At 47.8% G+C, this 14,437-nt stretch overlaps 1 protein-coding gene across 1 annotated transcript in view; it reads left to right on the forward strand.

Annotated features, from left to right (window-relative positions):
- acss2l (acyl-CoA synthetase short chain family member 2 like) overlaps window positions 1–14,437 on the forward strand; it is a 65,109-nt gene that overhangs the window by 30,337 nt on the left and 20,335 nt on the right. Inside the window, exons 10-13 of the mRNA XM_078215724.1 lie at window positions 232–365; window positions 4,085–4,217; window positions 11,420–11,476; window positions 11,593–11,673. Of these exons, the coding sequence (XP_078071850.1) occupies window positions 232–365; window positions 4,085–4,217; window positions 11,420–11,476; window positions 11,593–11,673 (405 nt within the window). The remainder of the gene's footprint in view (window positions 1–231; window positions 366–4,084; window positions 4,218–11,419; window positions 11,477–11,592; window positions 11,674–14,437) is intronic.

A 14,437-nucleotide genomic window follows, 5' to 3' on the forward strand; every position in this document is an offset into this window, starting at 1 on the left:
TTTCCCTCCAAATCTGTGCGAGTCACTACTTTGTAGATTGCCATGGCTACGGCTGAACCTCTCAATTCAGCAAATCACAGACTCACTGCTCACTGCTTAGAGACTGGAGTTACACCAGAAGCCTGCCAACAAAACTAAGGATTTGAGATTTGAGAAAGATAAATAATGGACGTGCATGAATTGGACGATTTTGCAGCAAACGCGTTCTCAGTAAGTTTCTTTCTGTTTTAGTTTGAGGGTCTGCTGCTGTATCCACACGTTGGGAGGCTTTATGAAATGATTGAAAAGTACAAAGTTACAAAGCTTTACACAGCGCCCACCGTCATTCGAATGCTCATGAAGTTTGGAGAGGAACCTGTGAGAAAGTAAGAAAGTTAGGAATAGGCTTTGAAATATCCATTTGTGAGTACAATACATTAACCACAAACAGTGCAATAAAGTATCCAAAAGTAAGAAGTGTCATTGGACTCAGGATCCAGGCCCTCGGCTATTGCAATTTTCATGTTTTACAGCACTTTTCTGGGCTGATCATGAGGGAGGTGATCATGAGGGAGGTGATCATGAGGGAGGTGATCATGAGGGAGGTGATGCCACTGGACTCGTACTCTGAGGACATGGGTTCAAATCCCATCACAGCAGCTGCTGGAGTTTAAATTCAATTAATAAAATGTGAAATTGAAATCTAGTCTCAGACTATCATCGATTGTCGTAAAGACCCATCGGGGTCCAGTAATGTCCTTTAGGGAAGGAAATCTGCTGTCCTGACCCGGCCTGGTCTGCATGTGACTCCAGAGCCACAGCAATGTGGCTGACTTGTAGCTGCCCTCGGAAATGGCGATGCAAGCCACTCAATTCAAGGGCTTTAGGGATGGGCAACAAATGCTGGGCCTGGCCAGCGATGCCCACATCCCATGAAGGAATAAAAAAAAGCGATGGTGTCTTGTATCCTCTCCTTACTGCGAGTGTGGAGCATAAACTCTGAGATAGACTGGCTGAACCCAACATCCTGTTTCAATATTGCGATTATTGTGCAATTCAAAACTGAATAACATAGAACATAGAACAGCACAGAACAGGCCCTTCGGCCCACGAGGTTGTGCCGAGCTTTATCTGAAACCAAGATCAAGCTATCCCTCTCCCTATCATCCTGGTGTGCTCCATGTGCCTATCCAATAACCGCTTAAATGTTCCTAAAGTGTCTGACTCCACTATCACTGCAGGCAGTCCATTCCACACCCCAACCACTGAGTAAAGAAATGTTTGTATTGGACCCCTGAAAGAGTCTAGCTTATTCTAAAGCCTTGAAATGATGTTTTATTTAAATAACCATTGCAATTTCTGTAAGTACTTCAAACCTTTCATGATGATGATGCTGTTTTCCAAGCTTTGGTTTCAGTGTGGGAGTGGGGGTGGGAGTGGGGGTGGGAGGTGGGTGTCATCAAGGTTGTAAATGAGTGGCACGGTGGAGCAGTGGTCAACACTGCTGCTTCACAGTGCCAGGAACCGAGGTTCAATTCCGGCTTTGGGTGACTGTCTGTGTGGAGTTTGCATGTTCTCCCCGTGTCTGTGTGGGTTTCCTCCAGGTGCTCCGGTTTCCTCCCACAGTCCAAAGATGTGCAGGTTAGGTTGATTGGCCATGCTAAATTGCCCCTTAGTGTCAGGGGGACTAGCAGGGTAAATGTGTGGGGTTACGGGGATAGGGCCTGGGTGGGATTGTTGTTGGTGCAGGCTCGATGGGCCAAATGGCCTGCTTCTGCGCTGTCGGAATTCTATGAATTCTACAAACTGTGATGGTTTCTGAGAACAAGCTTGAGTCCTGTCAGGCCATAGTATGATCAATAACTCTCTCTACTATAGTGAGCGCCTCTATTTCTTTCTCTATGATCTGTTTGCAATTCAGGAAAGTTGTTAGGCTCTCCAATCTTCCTCTCTTCTTTTAGCCACTCTTCACTTTTTCACCTTCCTCCCTTTTCCCCCCAATCTTTCTCCTCCCTCTCCTTGCAGAGATACTGCGGCTGCCAGCAACTCATCAGTAGGTCATCCAAGAGCACTGAGAGTGAGTGGCAACAGCTACCCCACTAATAGGGCATCACAGAGCGCTTACATAAATGTCCGTGGATGCTTTAGTTCTCTCTACAGAAATCGCTGCTTGGTAATCAGCTGTGGGAATCCTTCTTTCACCCCATGAGAAATTCTTCGACAATGTTTTTATTTGTCACTGTTTAACAGTTTCAGAAGATGTGCAGTTTGTGTACAAGAGAGGATAAAGATATTCCAGTCATGCAAGAGATACTTTTGTAGCACTTATTTTGCAATTCTGTTTTTATCATAATGACCATTTGTTAACAATCTGACATCCCTCAGCAGTGAGTTTGATTCCACCCAAAGTGACTTTGCCCAACATTAAGGTCAGCGCTACAATGCTAAAATTTAGCGTCTGATATTTATTATTTGCGAGGAGAACATTTCAAACAAACATTCTGACACATGAAAATAATTGTAAAAGTTCTGATGAGAAGTTGTATCTGACAAGTGAATCCTATCTGTTCCATTTCACCGTTGGTTGACTGGCTTGCTGTGCGTTCCCAGAAGCCTTTGTGTTTAATGCCCAAAGTTTTCTGCCTTCTCTATTGCAAACTTTTCGAGAATATCTTAAATAGCTGATGAAAGGGTATTTAAAACATGACTTATCTTCTCTCTTTCTCTTTCAGATGCACCTCGGTTTACTTGCATTTTGACATCTTATTTTCATTTCCGGCTTAAGGGCTTATTTTTTCTCCATCCCTGGACACCGGGGGTGGCGGGGGGAGGGGGGGGGGGCGCGATTCTCCCAAAAAATTTGAAGTGCTGAATTTGCGGGAACATTGGTGTAAATCACGATTGTTTTCTCAGTGGGAGTTCAGACTCGAATCTCCGCACTCTGTGCAACGCAGAGGTCACAATCGTAAATATCAGTAAAAGCTCGGGGGCGGGGCCTATTCACCTCGGAGTCTGACAGCTCTGGTACTCTGCGCATGCGCAGTGGCACCGATCTGTCAGCCTGCAGTTTGCTGGTCAGCTCGATCGCTGGCCAGCCCAGGACCCCCACAGTGCTGCCCCTCCAGTGCCCCCCACTGCCCGATCGCGGCCCTCACAAGCATTCCCAGGACAACCCCCACACCCCCTGTCCCAGAGCGCCCTGACCTCCACCTCCCTCATCCCAGCAGCGATGATCCCCCCCATCCCCCCACGGGAGGCAGACCCCTCCTACTGGAGGCAGACAATCCCCACGGGAGGCAGACTCCCACCCAGGAGGCAGACCCCCCTCCCTGGCAGATCCCCCTCCCCGCCTAGCCTGCCCCAATCGCTGACCTTCTTCCAGCCCCGACCGAATCCCAATACAGACTGGCAGCGGGACCCCCACCCCCACTGACCGCCCTCAGCTGGTCTCACCCCCAGCTGGCCTTGCCCATTAGGCCCCACCCCCTTGGCACTGCCTATTACCAGGTGGGCAGTGCCAAGGTGCCCTTTGGCATGGGCACTTTGCCCCTTGGGCAGCGGCAGGGGGCTCAGGCTGGCACTGCCAGGGGTGCTCATGCCCAGGTGGCACCTCCCTGCACCTGAATCCATTGCGGGGGGGGGGCCCAATTTCCCCCTTCACTCCAGCAGGGTCTCCCGCTAGTTCCCCAAAAGTGGGGAGCTACTCTAAACCCCGCCGGAGTGAAATTGTACTGGCGGGGTGGGAGATGCTATCATGTCTGGAGAATTTAGTCCCGGGCCTGATAATCACATGCAAATAACATTAAAAATAGATTAAAATAACTTGCCTGGTCTTCCCGCCGATTTCCTGCATGGTCCCAACCGTGCCGGATTTCCGGTGGTGAGAGACGTACATGCGTCAGGAACGGATGCGCGAATCCCACGAATTGGCGCACGCGCGGATCTCCCAACCCCACCCACCAAAGAATTTGCAGGTCGGAATGGGAGAATCGCCCCACCCCAAATCTCTGTTGTGTTGCAACTTATCATTTTGGGTGTAGTGTATGATTTAAAAATCCTTCCTTCCCTCTGTAAGATGTTTTCTTTCTCACTTGACTGTTTTCAGGTTCAATCTCAAGTCTTTAAGGATTCTGGGCTGTGCCGGAGAGCCCATTAACCCTGAGGCTTGGTCGTGGTATCATAACATCATCGGTAACGGCCGGTGCCCCATTGTGGATACCTTCTGGCAGACTGAAACGGTGAGCATTCCAACTCAACTGGCATCCGCAGAACTCAAAAGAGTGGCATGGTATTTTCATTAGCTTCAAGTTTTTAGGTGTCCAGATCACCAACTACCTGTCCTGGTCCCCCCATGCCGACACTATAGTTAAGAAAGCCCACCAACGCCTCTACTTTCTCAGAAGACTAAAGAAATTTGGCATGTCAGCTACGACTCTCACCAACTTTTACAGATGCACCATAGAAAGCATTCTTTCTGATTGTCACATGTATTGTGAAAAGTATTGTTTCTTATGTGCTATACAGGCAAAGTATACCGTTCATAGAGAAGGAAAGGAGAAAGTGCAGAATGTATTGTTACAGTCATAGCTAGGGTGTAGAGCAAGATCAACTTAATACGGGGTAGGTATTCAAAAGTCTGATTGCAGCAGGGAAGAAACTGTTTTTAAGTTGGTTGGTACGTGACCTCAGACTTTTGTATCTTTTTCCCAGCGGAAGAAGGTAGACGAGAGAATGTCCGGGATTCATGGGGCCCTTGATTATGCTGGCTGCTTTACCGAGGCAGTAGGAAGTGTAGACAGAGTCAATGGATGGGAGGCTGGTTTGCGTGATGGACTGGGCTTCATTCACGACCCTTTGTAGTTCCTTGCGGTCTTGGACTGAGCAGGAGCCATACCAAGCTGTGAATGTTGTGAAGTAATTGTGCGTGTGAGTATCAGGAAATGCTGGGGGTTTTACAGCTGGTTTGTGTGTGATGACACCAGACTCTTGATTGGTGAGGCAGTGGGGAGCGACTAGCCCTTGTTTCTCAGAAAGATCAGGCTCTTCTGAAGTCGGATGAAGAAAATTGGAGGCGTAATACACATTGTATAGAACACGAAGTGTGGAAACAGTGAAAGATTTTTCACCTTTAAAAGTATATATTCCCCATCTTCCACATAATGATGAAGCTAATCTTGTTCTTAGATTTTCTAAAATAAGAGAAGGGTTTGCCACAATCTTCCAGACTTCCCTACACAATAGAAGCAGTCAGGCAAGGCCTCCCTGAAGCCTCACCCCCTTCTCTCTAACTTGAATCACTGTTGCCCGCATTGCAAGCCCCCCAAGCAAGACAAAAAAGTTCAAAATTTAACATTTGCCCCCTAGCTCCCACTTAATGCTTTGCCGCCAGGTTCCCCTTTTCAACAGTAACACCGAACTATACCCACGTGACTTCCAGTAGTGAGGGTGGGTGAATATCACGTGGCCACTGCAGCTGGGGTCAGTCCCACTAATGACATGGAGATGAAGGTATTTCTTAATTATCGAGTTGCCGCCTGCTCTGGGCGGAAACCTGATCAGGGCCGGCGGGGTGGGTTGGGTGAATCGGCAACAATTCCGATTTCCAGCTGACGCCCCATTCAAAGAACAAAGAACAGTACAGCACAGGAAACAGGCCCTTCGGCCCTCCAAGCCTGTGCCGCTCCTTGGTCCAACTAGACCAATCGTTTGTATCCCTCCATTCCCAGGCTGCTCATGTGACTATCCAGGTAAGTCTTAAACGATGTCAGCGTGCCTGCCTCCACCGCCCTACTTGGCAGCGCATTCCAGGCCCCCACCACCCTCTGTGTAAAAAAACGCCCTCTGATGTCTGAGTTATACTTCGCCCCTCTCACCTTGAGCCCGTGACCCCTCGTGATCGTCACCTCCGACCTGGGAAAAAGCTTCCCACTGTTCACCCTATCTATACCCTTCATAATCTTGTATACCTCTATTAGATCTCCCCTCATTCTCCGTCTTTCCAAGGAGAACAACCCCAGTCTACCCAATCGCTCCTCATAGCTAAGACCCTCCATACCAGGCAACATCCTGGTAAACCTTCTCTGCACTCTCTCCAAAGCCTCCACGTCCTTCTGGTAGTGCGGCGACCAGAACTGGACGCAGTATTCCAAATGTGGCCTAACCAGCGTTCTATACAGCTGCAACATCAGACTCCAGCTTTTATACTCTATACCCCATCCTATAAAGGCAAGCGTACCATATGCCTTCTTCACCACCTTCTCCACCTGTGTTGCCACCTTCAAGGATTTGTGGACTTGCACACCTAGGTCCCTCTGTGTTTCCTCGGGATTCCTGCCGGTTGTCAGAAGGGGTCAGGGGATCGGGCCCAGGAAGGCAATACCCAAACAGACTACAAGAGGTTGGGCGACCACATCAGTGTTGTGGGGCCAGAAGACCCCACAGAAGAGAGCAATGTCCAGCAATCTCAGCGCAGTGGTTCCACTGTAGGCGGCTTTGGAAAGCTGTATATGTCTGGGGCCTTGAGATATGTATTCGATCCCAAAACAGTACATGAGATTGAGGTACCACACTAGGAAGTGCTTCTTGGATGAGATCACGGATCTCAGATTGTCCTTCTGGAATATTGACATCCCTGTAAGCGGCCACCTCTCCAATTTCAAGTTAGACACAGGAGCTGGTGCTATTGCCCTTCAGGATAAAGAACTGTGACTGAAAGACCTCCGGATATGGATGACAGACACCGCTCTGGAATCCACCTTCCAGCCGTAGGCATGCTCCAGTATGCCATCAGGCAGATATTCCAGAAGCTAATCATCTGCAGCTAATCCTTTTCTCCCTTCAGCAGGGATGCCTGAGTTGCCGTTGATTTCCTCAAAATGACAAAATAAATTAGAACAACCTCTGCCATCAGCTACATGTGCCGTGAGGTCCACCAATACAGATTGTCATGATGATGTGACTTGTGCATGAGTAATATTAATCTGTAATTTCATTAGCTAACCAAACATACACTGAACTGTTTAAAAATGATTTTTTAAAAGACAAGAAGAGACACTGATTAAAGTTGGCTACCACAAGTCACCTGATGTAGGGTGTTACCATGACCAGTTTCTGCAAAGTTCTAATGTGGAATAAAATTCAGACATACCATGGCGTTCTTCATTGGAATTTCACACCTGAGGATGTCAAGAACCACTTCAAAGGGACATACTGAAATGTATTCAATCTACATTTACGTTTCTACCTCTCCAGTGGAGACAGAAAGTCTGGCAGAGCAATAGTTAAATAAAAGATGTTCTCCTGTCTCATCAAGATGGATAGGGACTCATTCAGTGGATTAATGACTCGGACATTGCAGAATTTAATCACCCCTGGCATGAAACAAAAGGATGTCCCGAGGCATGGTACATTGGGGAAACCATGCAGACGCTACGACAACGGATGAATGAACACCGCTCGACAATCACCAGGCAAGACTGTTCTCTTCCTGTGGGGGAACACTTCAGCAGTCACGGGCATTCAGCCTCTGATCTTCGGGTAAGCGTTCTCCAAGGCGGCCTTCACGACACACGACAGCGCAGAGTCGCTGAGCAGAAACTGATAGCCAAGTTCCGCACACATGAGGACGGCCTAAACCGGGATGTTGGATTTATGTCACATTATCAGTAACCCCCACAGCTTGCCTCCTGGACTTGCAGAATCTCACTAGCTGTTCTGTCTGGAGACAATACACACCTCTTTAACCTGTGTTTAATGCTCCCTCCACCCACATTGTCTGTACCTTTAAGACCTGGCTGGTTGTAAGGATTCGCATTCTAATCAGTATTCTGTAACTTGATTTTGTGCACGGTTTGAGAGCACATTTCCACTCCATCTGACGAAGGAGCAGTGCTCCGAAAGCTTATGGTATTTGCTACCAAATAAACCTGTTGGAATTTAACCTGGTGTTGTGAGACTTCTTACTATGAAACAAAAGCACAGTCAGATCAGACATCAGATAAACAAACACCTTCTGAAACCATTATGGGGAGAGAGCGGTCATGTGACTGAAGTTAAAGTAAAGTTTATTTATTAGTCACAAGTAGTGACTAATTAGACACAAGTAGTCACACATTAACACTGCAATGAAGTTACTGTGAAAATTACCTAGATGCCACACTCTGGCGCCTGTTCGGGTACACTGAGGGAGAATTTAGCATGGCCAATTCACCTAACCAGCATGACTTTCAGACTGTGGGAGCAAACCAGAGAACCCGGAGGAAACCCACGCAGATACGGGAAGAACGTTCAGACTCTGCACCGTGACCCAAGCCAGGAATCGAACCCAGGTCCCTGGTGCTGTGAGGCAGCAGTGCTAACCAGTGTGCCACCCTCTCTTTAATATAGATTGCAAATGTGCAAAAGCTGCCAGTGGAGCAGTAGGAGCTCCTTCTCTCCACTCCCAAGTTAATAACCAAAAATCTGCCAAAACAGTGAACTTTCAATTTGCTTACATTTCAGCAGTGAACTTTAATTTGTTTAAGAAACTAACTACCTACAGTTTAACTTGTAAACTTTGCATGCTTGTGAGTGTGAGTATGTGTTGCAAAGTCCAAGACCCAGGTTTACAATACAGTCTTTTCTTTAAGTATGTAAATATTTTGCTACCTTTAGCACAATAAAAACTGACCTTTTTTAGTTTTGAACCTCAAGAAAGCTTGTCAGGCTGGTTTCTTACAATCAGTATGTAAATAGTTACACACGGACACTGAGTAAATACATGCATCTTTCTAAATACTTCACAAAACCTGTTACACAGTCAGACTTGGAGGGGGTAAGATAAGGGAGTCACATTTTACCCCTCCTAGTGCGACTGTAACAGGATACACTTGACTGGGACTTCAGCTCGGAATAGTCTTCACTCTTTGCAGAGCTGATTAATCCAACCCCTTTGCAGATGGCAGCAGAATTCCTCTTTGATTGGACCAGTTAAACGTTCAGATGAGCACCAAGATATTCTGAGCAGAAGGTGCACAGGAGAACCACGAGTCCCAACCTCAACGTCAGAGTCCAATAGTTGCTGTCATGGCAGATAAGCTCCAGTTTTCACCTGAAACAGCAAGTCGATGTTGGAGTAGGAGAGCAGCGACCATCAACTCAGCAAAACAACACCTCAGCGAGCCACAGAAATGAACGCTGTGTGGGAATGGAAGCCACATTGCAGGTTGAGGTCATGAGTGAGGAACCTTCAAACCTGAGGGAAATGCACCTTCAGTCCCAGAGATCCATGCTCAATCCCAGGAGATCCACCTTCAGTCCCAAGAGATCCACCTTCAGTCCCAGGAGATCCACCTTCAGTCCCAGGAGATCCACCCTCAATCCCAAAGATCTACCTTCAGACCCAGGAGATCCACCTTCAGACCCAGGAGATCCACCTTCAGTCCCAGGAGATCCACCTTCAGTCCCAGGAGATCCACCTTCAGTCCCAGGAGATCCACCTTCAGTCCCAGGAGATCCACCTTCAGTCCCAGGAGATCCACCTTCAGTCCCAGGAGATCCACCTTCAGACCCAGGAGATCCACCTTCAGTCCCAGGAGATCCACCTTCAGTCCCAGGAGATCCACCTTCAGTCCCAGGAGATCCACCTTCAGTCCCAGGAGATCCACCTTCAGACCCAGGAGATCCACCTTCAGACCCAGGAGATCCACCTTCAGACCCAGGAGATCCACCTTCAGACCCAGGAGATCCACCTTCAGTCCCAGGAGATCCACCTTCAGACCCAGGAGATCCACCTTCAGACCCAGGAGATCCACCTTCAGACCCAGGAGATCCACCTTCAGACCCAGGAAGATCATGGTGGACACCTCAGAAAAAGAGGATGCCCACGTTCGTTCCATGAATGAACGAAGTAAACATTCCCTTTGGAAGGAATGGGATAAACCCAGGGTGTGTGAACAAAGCAAATGCACTGTCGCTAAAAGGAGATTCAACTCGAATGAGCACAAAAAGTCAATCCGATGGAGATGACCAAGTATCAGAAACGCAGAACAGGATGATTTCAATTTGAAACCGGTAAACAAGGTCTGTCCAAAGCAACTGAGCCTCCAAATATGACAGCAATAAGATATGGATGAATAGCCAAGCGTCAAGACTATCTGAATGTCATAGAATCATCATAGAATCCCGAGTGCAGAAGGAGGCCATTCAGCCCATTGAGTCTGCACCAGCCACAATCCCACCCAGGCCCTATTCCCTAACCCTTCATATTTACCCTGCTAATCCCCCTAACACTAGGGTTAATTTACCATGGCCAAACAACCTAACCCGCACATCTTTGGGCTGTGGGAGGAAAGCCACGCAGACACGGGGAGAATGTGCCAACTCCACATAGACAGTGACTTGAAGCCGGAATGGAACCTGGGAACCTGGCGCTGTGAGGCAGCAGTGACTTGGCAGGGTTTGGGGGAATAAGGAGTAGAATGTAAAGAAAGAGTGTATTGTAAATATGTTGAGTACAGACTTGAAGGAGGTGTAGTCTAAGGGCATTCGACATAGCAAGGCTTAATGTGGGACTGGAGAACAGTGCCGCCCACATTATAATGTAAAGATTCACAAGACAGGAAGAAGAGTTTAAGCGAGGTTAACATGAAGATAGCACCTCGATAAGGTTCTGACAGTGACATTTCTTGCTTTTCAAGGCATTTCACTCCTGCTGCCTTAGGCAGTCACGGGTGAGGGAATGAACCTGACAATCTGTAATCACTGCTGTTGTCATTCTGAAACTGGAGCTGCATGAGATTGGGCAATCATACCCCCACCTCCCCCTACACCGCCTCCCCTCCCCCCACCCCACACCCAATCCCCTCCCATTAGCACGTTAATTCATCTTCCCACCTTCCCCAGTAGCTAGGCCATGATCAAGTATTATGCGTGTGGATAACGATAGGTGCGGATCCATAATTCACCACCATTGCTCCTGCTAGTTGATGCTGCTGCCCAAAGTTGTGCGGGTTAGGTTGATTGGCAATGCTGAATTGCTCCTTAGTTTTAGGGGGATGTCAGGGGAACTAATAGGGCAAATATGTGGGGTTATGGGGATAGGGCCTGAGTGGGATCATTGTCGGTGCAGGCTCGATGGGCCGAATGGCCTCTTCCTGCACTGTAAGGATTCTAAACATTCTGCTGTGTGGAATGCCATGGTGCTGTTAAATCAGCATTCCCGATGAGCCCACTTACCGGCTACACCACTGACCTGCTACATAGACACTGACCATTGAAAGGCAAACCCTCTTGTCCCTAAATCATCAGAATTTCCTAAGGCTCCGGGTATTCCTTAGGTAGGTTGAAAGTGGGATAACACTGAATGATGTTGACCCGCTCGCTGCCCACTCAACAAAGAGACCAATGATCAGAATATTGTGAAGTGAATTCTAACCCGCACCTTTATTGTATTTCTGTGCAGGGTGGTCCAATGATGACGCCTTTGCCCGCTGCTACGCCACTGAAGCCGGGATCTACTGTAAGCTTTACTTCAATGGAGTGCCTCCACATTTCTTTTCTTCACGTGGTGTGAGCTATCCCCTTCCTGCACAAACACACTCCACAAACTGAACTGTTTCTCTTTTTGTCCTCCAGACATTTCCATTCTTTGGAGTTCTCCCTGCAATTCTTAATGGACATGGTGAGGAGCTGGAGGGAGAAGCTGAAGGTTACTTGGTAGGTGCTCGGGTCACCTCAGACAGGACTTTCTGAAACCTGTGAACTGACTATTAATTAATTTATTAATTTATTCGTGTCACAAGTAGGCTTACATGAACACTGCAATGAAGTTAGCCTGGGACTCTGGCTTGGTCCAGTATTGTCTTTTGGCGTCTTTGATGGATCTCTTTAGATCGTATCTGCCTTTCTTGTATATTGTTATCTTTCAAAAGTTGAAAGCCACGGATTGAGGAATGCTGCTGCTGGACTAACTAGTTTTAAAGTTTAAAGTTTATTTATTATTGTCACAAGTAGGCTTACATTAGCACTGCAATGAAGTTACTGTGAAAATCCCCGAGTCGCCACACTCCTGTTCGGGTACACTGAGGGAGAATTTAGCATGGCCAATGCACCCTAACCAGCACGTCTTTCAGACTGTGGGAGGAAACCAGAGAACCCGGAGGAAACCCACACAGATATGGGGAGAACGTGCAGACTCCGCACAGCCAGTGACCCAAGCCGGGAATCGAACCCGGGTCCCTGGAGCTGTGAGGCTAAACACTGTGCCACCCAATGCCACCATATCGCACAGTGAGGTTCAATATTGTTCTGTACACGGGAAAGTGTAATTCTTAACTGCTTTGCAAAATGATCTGTAAGTTGGATGAAATCCTCCGCTGCTGAAACTGTGCAGTGTGGGGTTACATCACTTTGATGTGAATATCAAATAAAAACAGAAAATGCTGGAATGATTCAGCAGGTCAGACAGCCTCTGTACGGGGAGAAACAAAGTTTCACTTCATTTTCACCCTGGAGATGGGCAGTGGCGGTGGGGAAATTTCCTGGCGTGGTGTGCTAGCCTTGGGGAAAGTGCCCGCAAAGGTGGTATTTTTGTTTCAGAGTGGGCAGGAGCTGTTTGGAGTCATTCCTAGAAGCAATGCAGTGGCAGCCACAGGGCTGCTGTGTGCCAAGCGGGCTGTTTAAAAGGTCTGCCTCAATGCTCTGGGACTTTGTCCTGGTTACGGTAAAATAACCCAACAGAAAACAGCCCTTTAGACCTCCCCGTGCCCTCCCCGTGCCCTCCCCGTGCCCTCCCCGTGCCCTCCCCGTGCCCTCCCCGTGCACCCCCCGTGCACTCCCCGTGCACTCCCCATGTGCCCTCCATATCACGTGTTCTCCAGCCACCCACTGTAGCACCTCATGCCGAGTAGAAGGTTAATATTTATGTTAATGAGACAATGGTGGGAATGATGATGTAAGCATGACATCAATGGTCAGATGACAGAGGTTTCAAGAGAACAAGACCCAGAACAAGTCCTGGAAGATCTATGCTTATCCTTTGGTCTTTGTATACAGTTCTTACGAAAGAAAAAATATACACTGACTATCTCAAGTCACTCTTAGAATAAGCAAAGGCCCATCAAGATATGGTAACGCACTAAAACACAGAAACAGCACATACGCCCCCTCATGTCAACTTGTAGAACTCCATCCACCTCCAATGGTCCCTTATACCCTCCATGTCAAACTGTGCTTCTCCAACCACCCCCAATGGCTCTGTCACTCTCCATGCCAACCTTGTCCCTCCACCCACCTCCGATGGCCCCTTCATTCTCCATGCCAACCTTACCCCTCCACCCCCCCCAATGACCCCTTCACCCTCCATGCCAACTGGTGACGCCTCAATGTCTATTTACCCAATAATGAACCCTTCAGTAACAAGATCATGTGTGAAAAAGCTTATAAAAAATTCATTCATTCATAACTTTTTACTATTGCCCTATAAAAGCGTTAATCAATCAGACCATTGAAGTATCACTGGCAGAAACTGCAAGCACTTGGCACCTCTTTATCTTGTGTAAATAAACAGTGAAAAATCGATTTAATACAGAAAGCTGTCAATCAAGCAATGTTTTTCCTTGGGTACAGCTGTTTTAACAGACTTCTAGATTGGCATGGCGGGTTGGGGGAGGGTTGGGGGCAGCAGGGGGAACAGCTTTTGGACTAACCTTTCAACAGGTTCCTTCATCCAGACAACATCTCTGAGGTGCCATGAACCACGACTGATTGTGGATGGCGAGGAGATGCCTATCCCTGCACTGGAGCTGGTCAGTTTGGGAATGTAGGGTGCTCCGCACCAGCCTGCACCATTATCCCACACTGGTTAAAATTGGGAATGCCGTGAAGGGGACCAGGATCCCAGAATGGTGTCCTAGGCACCATTTTTAAAGGTCTGGGGTGTCTTCCTTACCCTGCGAACATCCAGCCCAATGTTTCAGTTTCTGAAGAATTATCGACCTGAAATGTTAACCCTGTTTCTCCCGCTGCAGATGCTTTCAGAGCTGTTTTTATTTCAAATTTCCAGCATCCATGGCATTGCTAATTCACACCTGAACTAATTACCCTTTGAACCCCTATGTGGCATCAGCATTACCTTTTTGTCTTTTTAATCTAGTATCATTAACTTTAAAAAGTGGAGCTTATGGGGGGCCCTGCATAAAAGGAATGCATTTATATAGCACCTTTCATGACCTCTCAGGACAAGTGCTTATAGCCAATGAAGTACTTTTGAAGTGTTGTAATGTAGGAAACATCGTAGCAAATAGGGACACAATTCTTAAGGGGGTGCAGGAGCAGAGGGACCTGGGTGTACGTGCATCGGTCATTGGAGGTGGCAGGACAGATGGAGAGAGCAGTTAATAAATCTGTGCGGAGTCTTCACGTTCTCCCCGTCAGTGTGCGGGTTTCCTCTGGGTGCTCCGGTTTCCTCCCACAGTCCGAA

This window comes from Mustelus asterias, chromosome 7 (genome assembly GCF_964213995.1).
Source record: "Mustelus asterias chromosome 7, sMusAst1.hap1.1, whole genome shotgun sequence".
Lineage (NCBI taxonomy): Eukaryota > Metazoa > Chordata > Chondrichthyes > Carcharhiniformes > Triakidae > Mustelus > Mustelus asterias.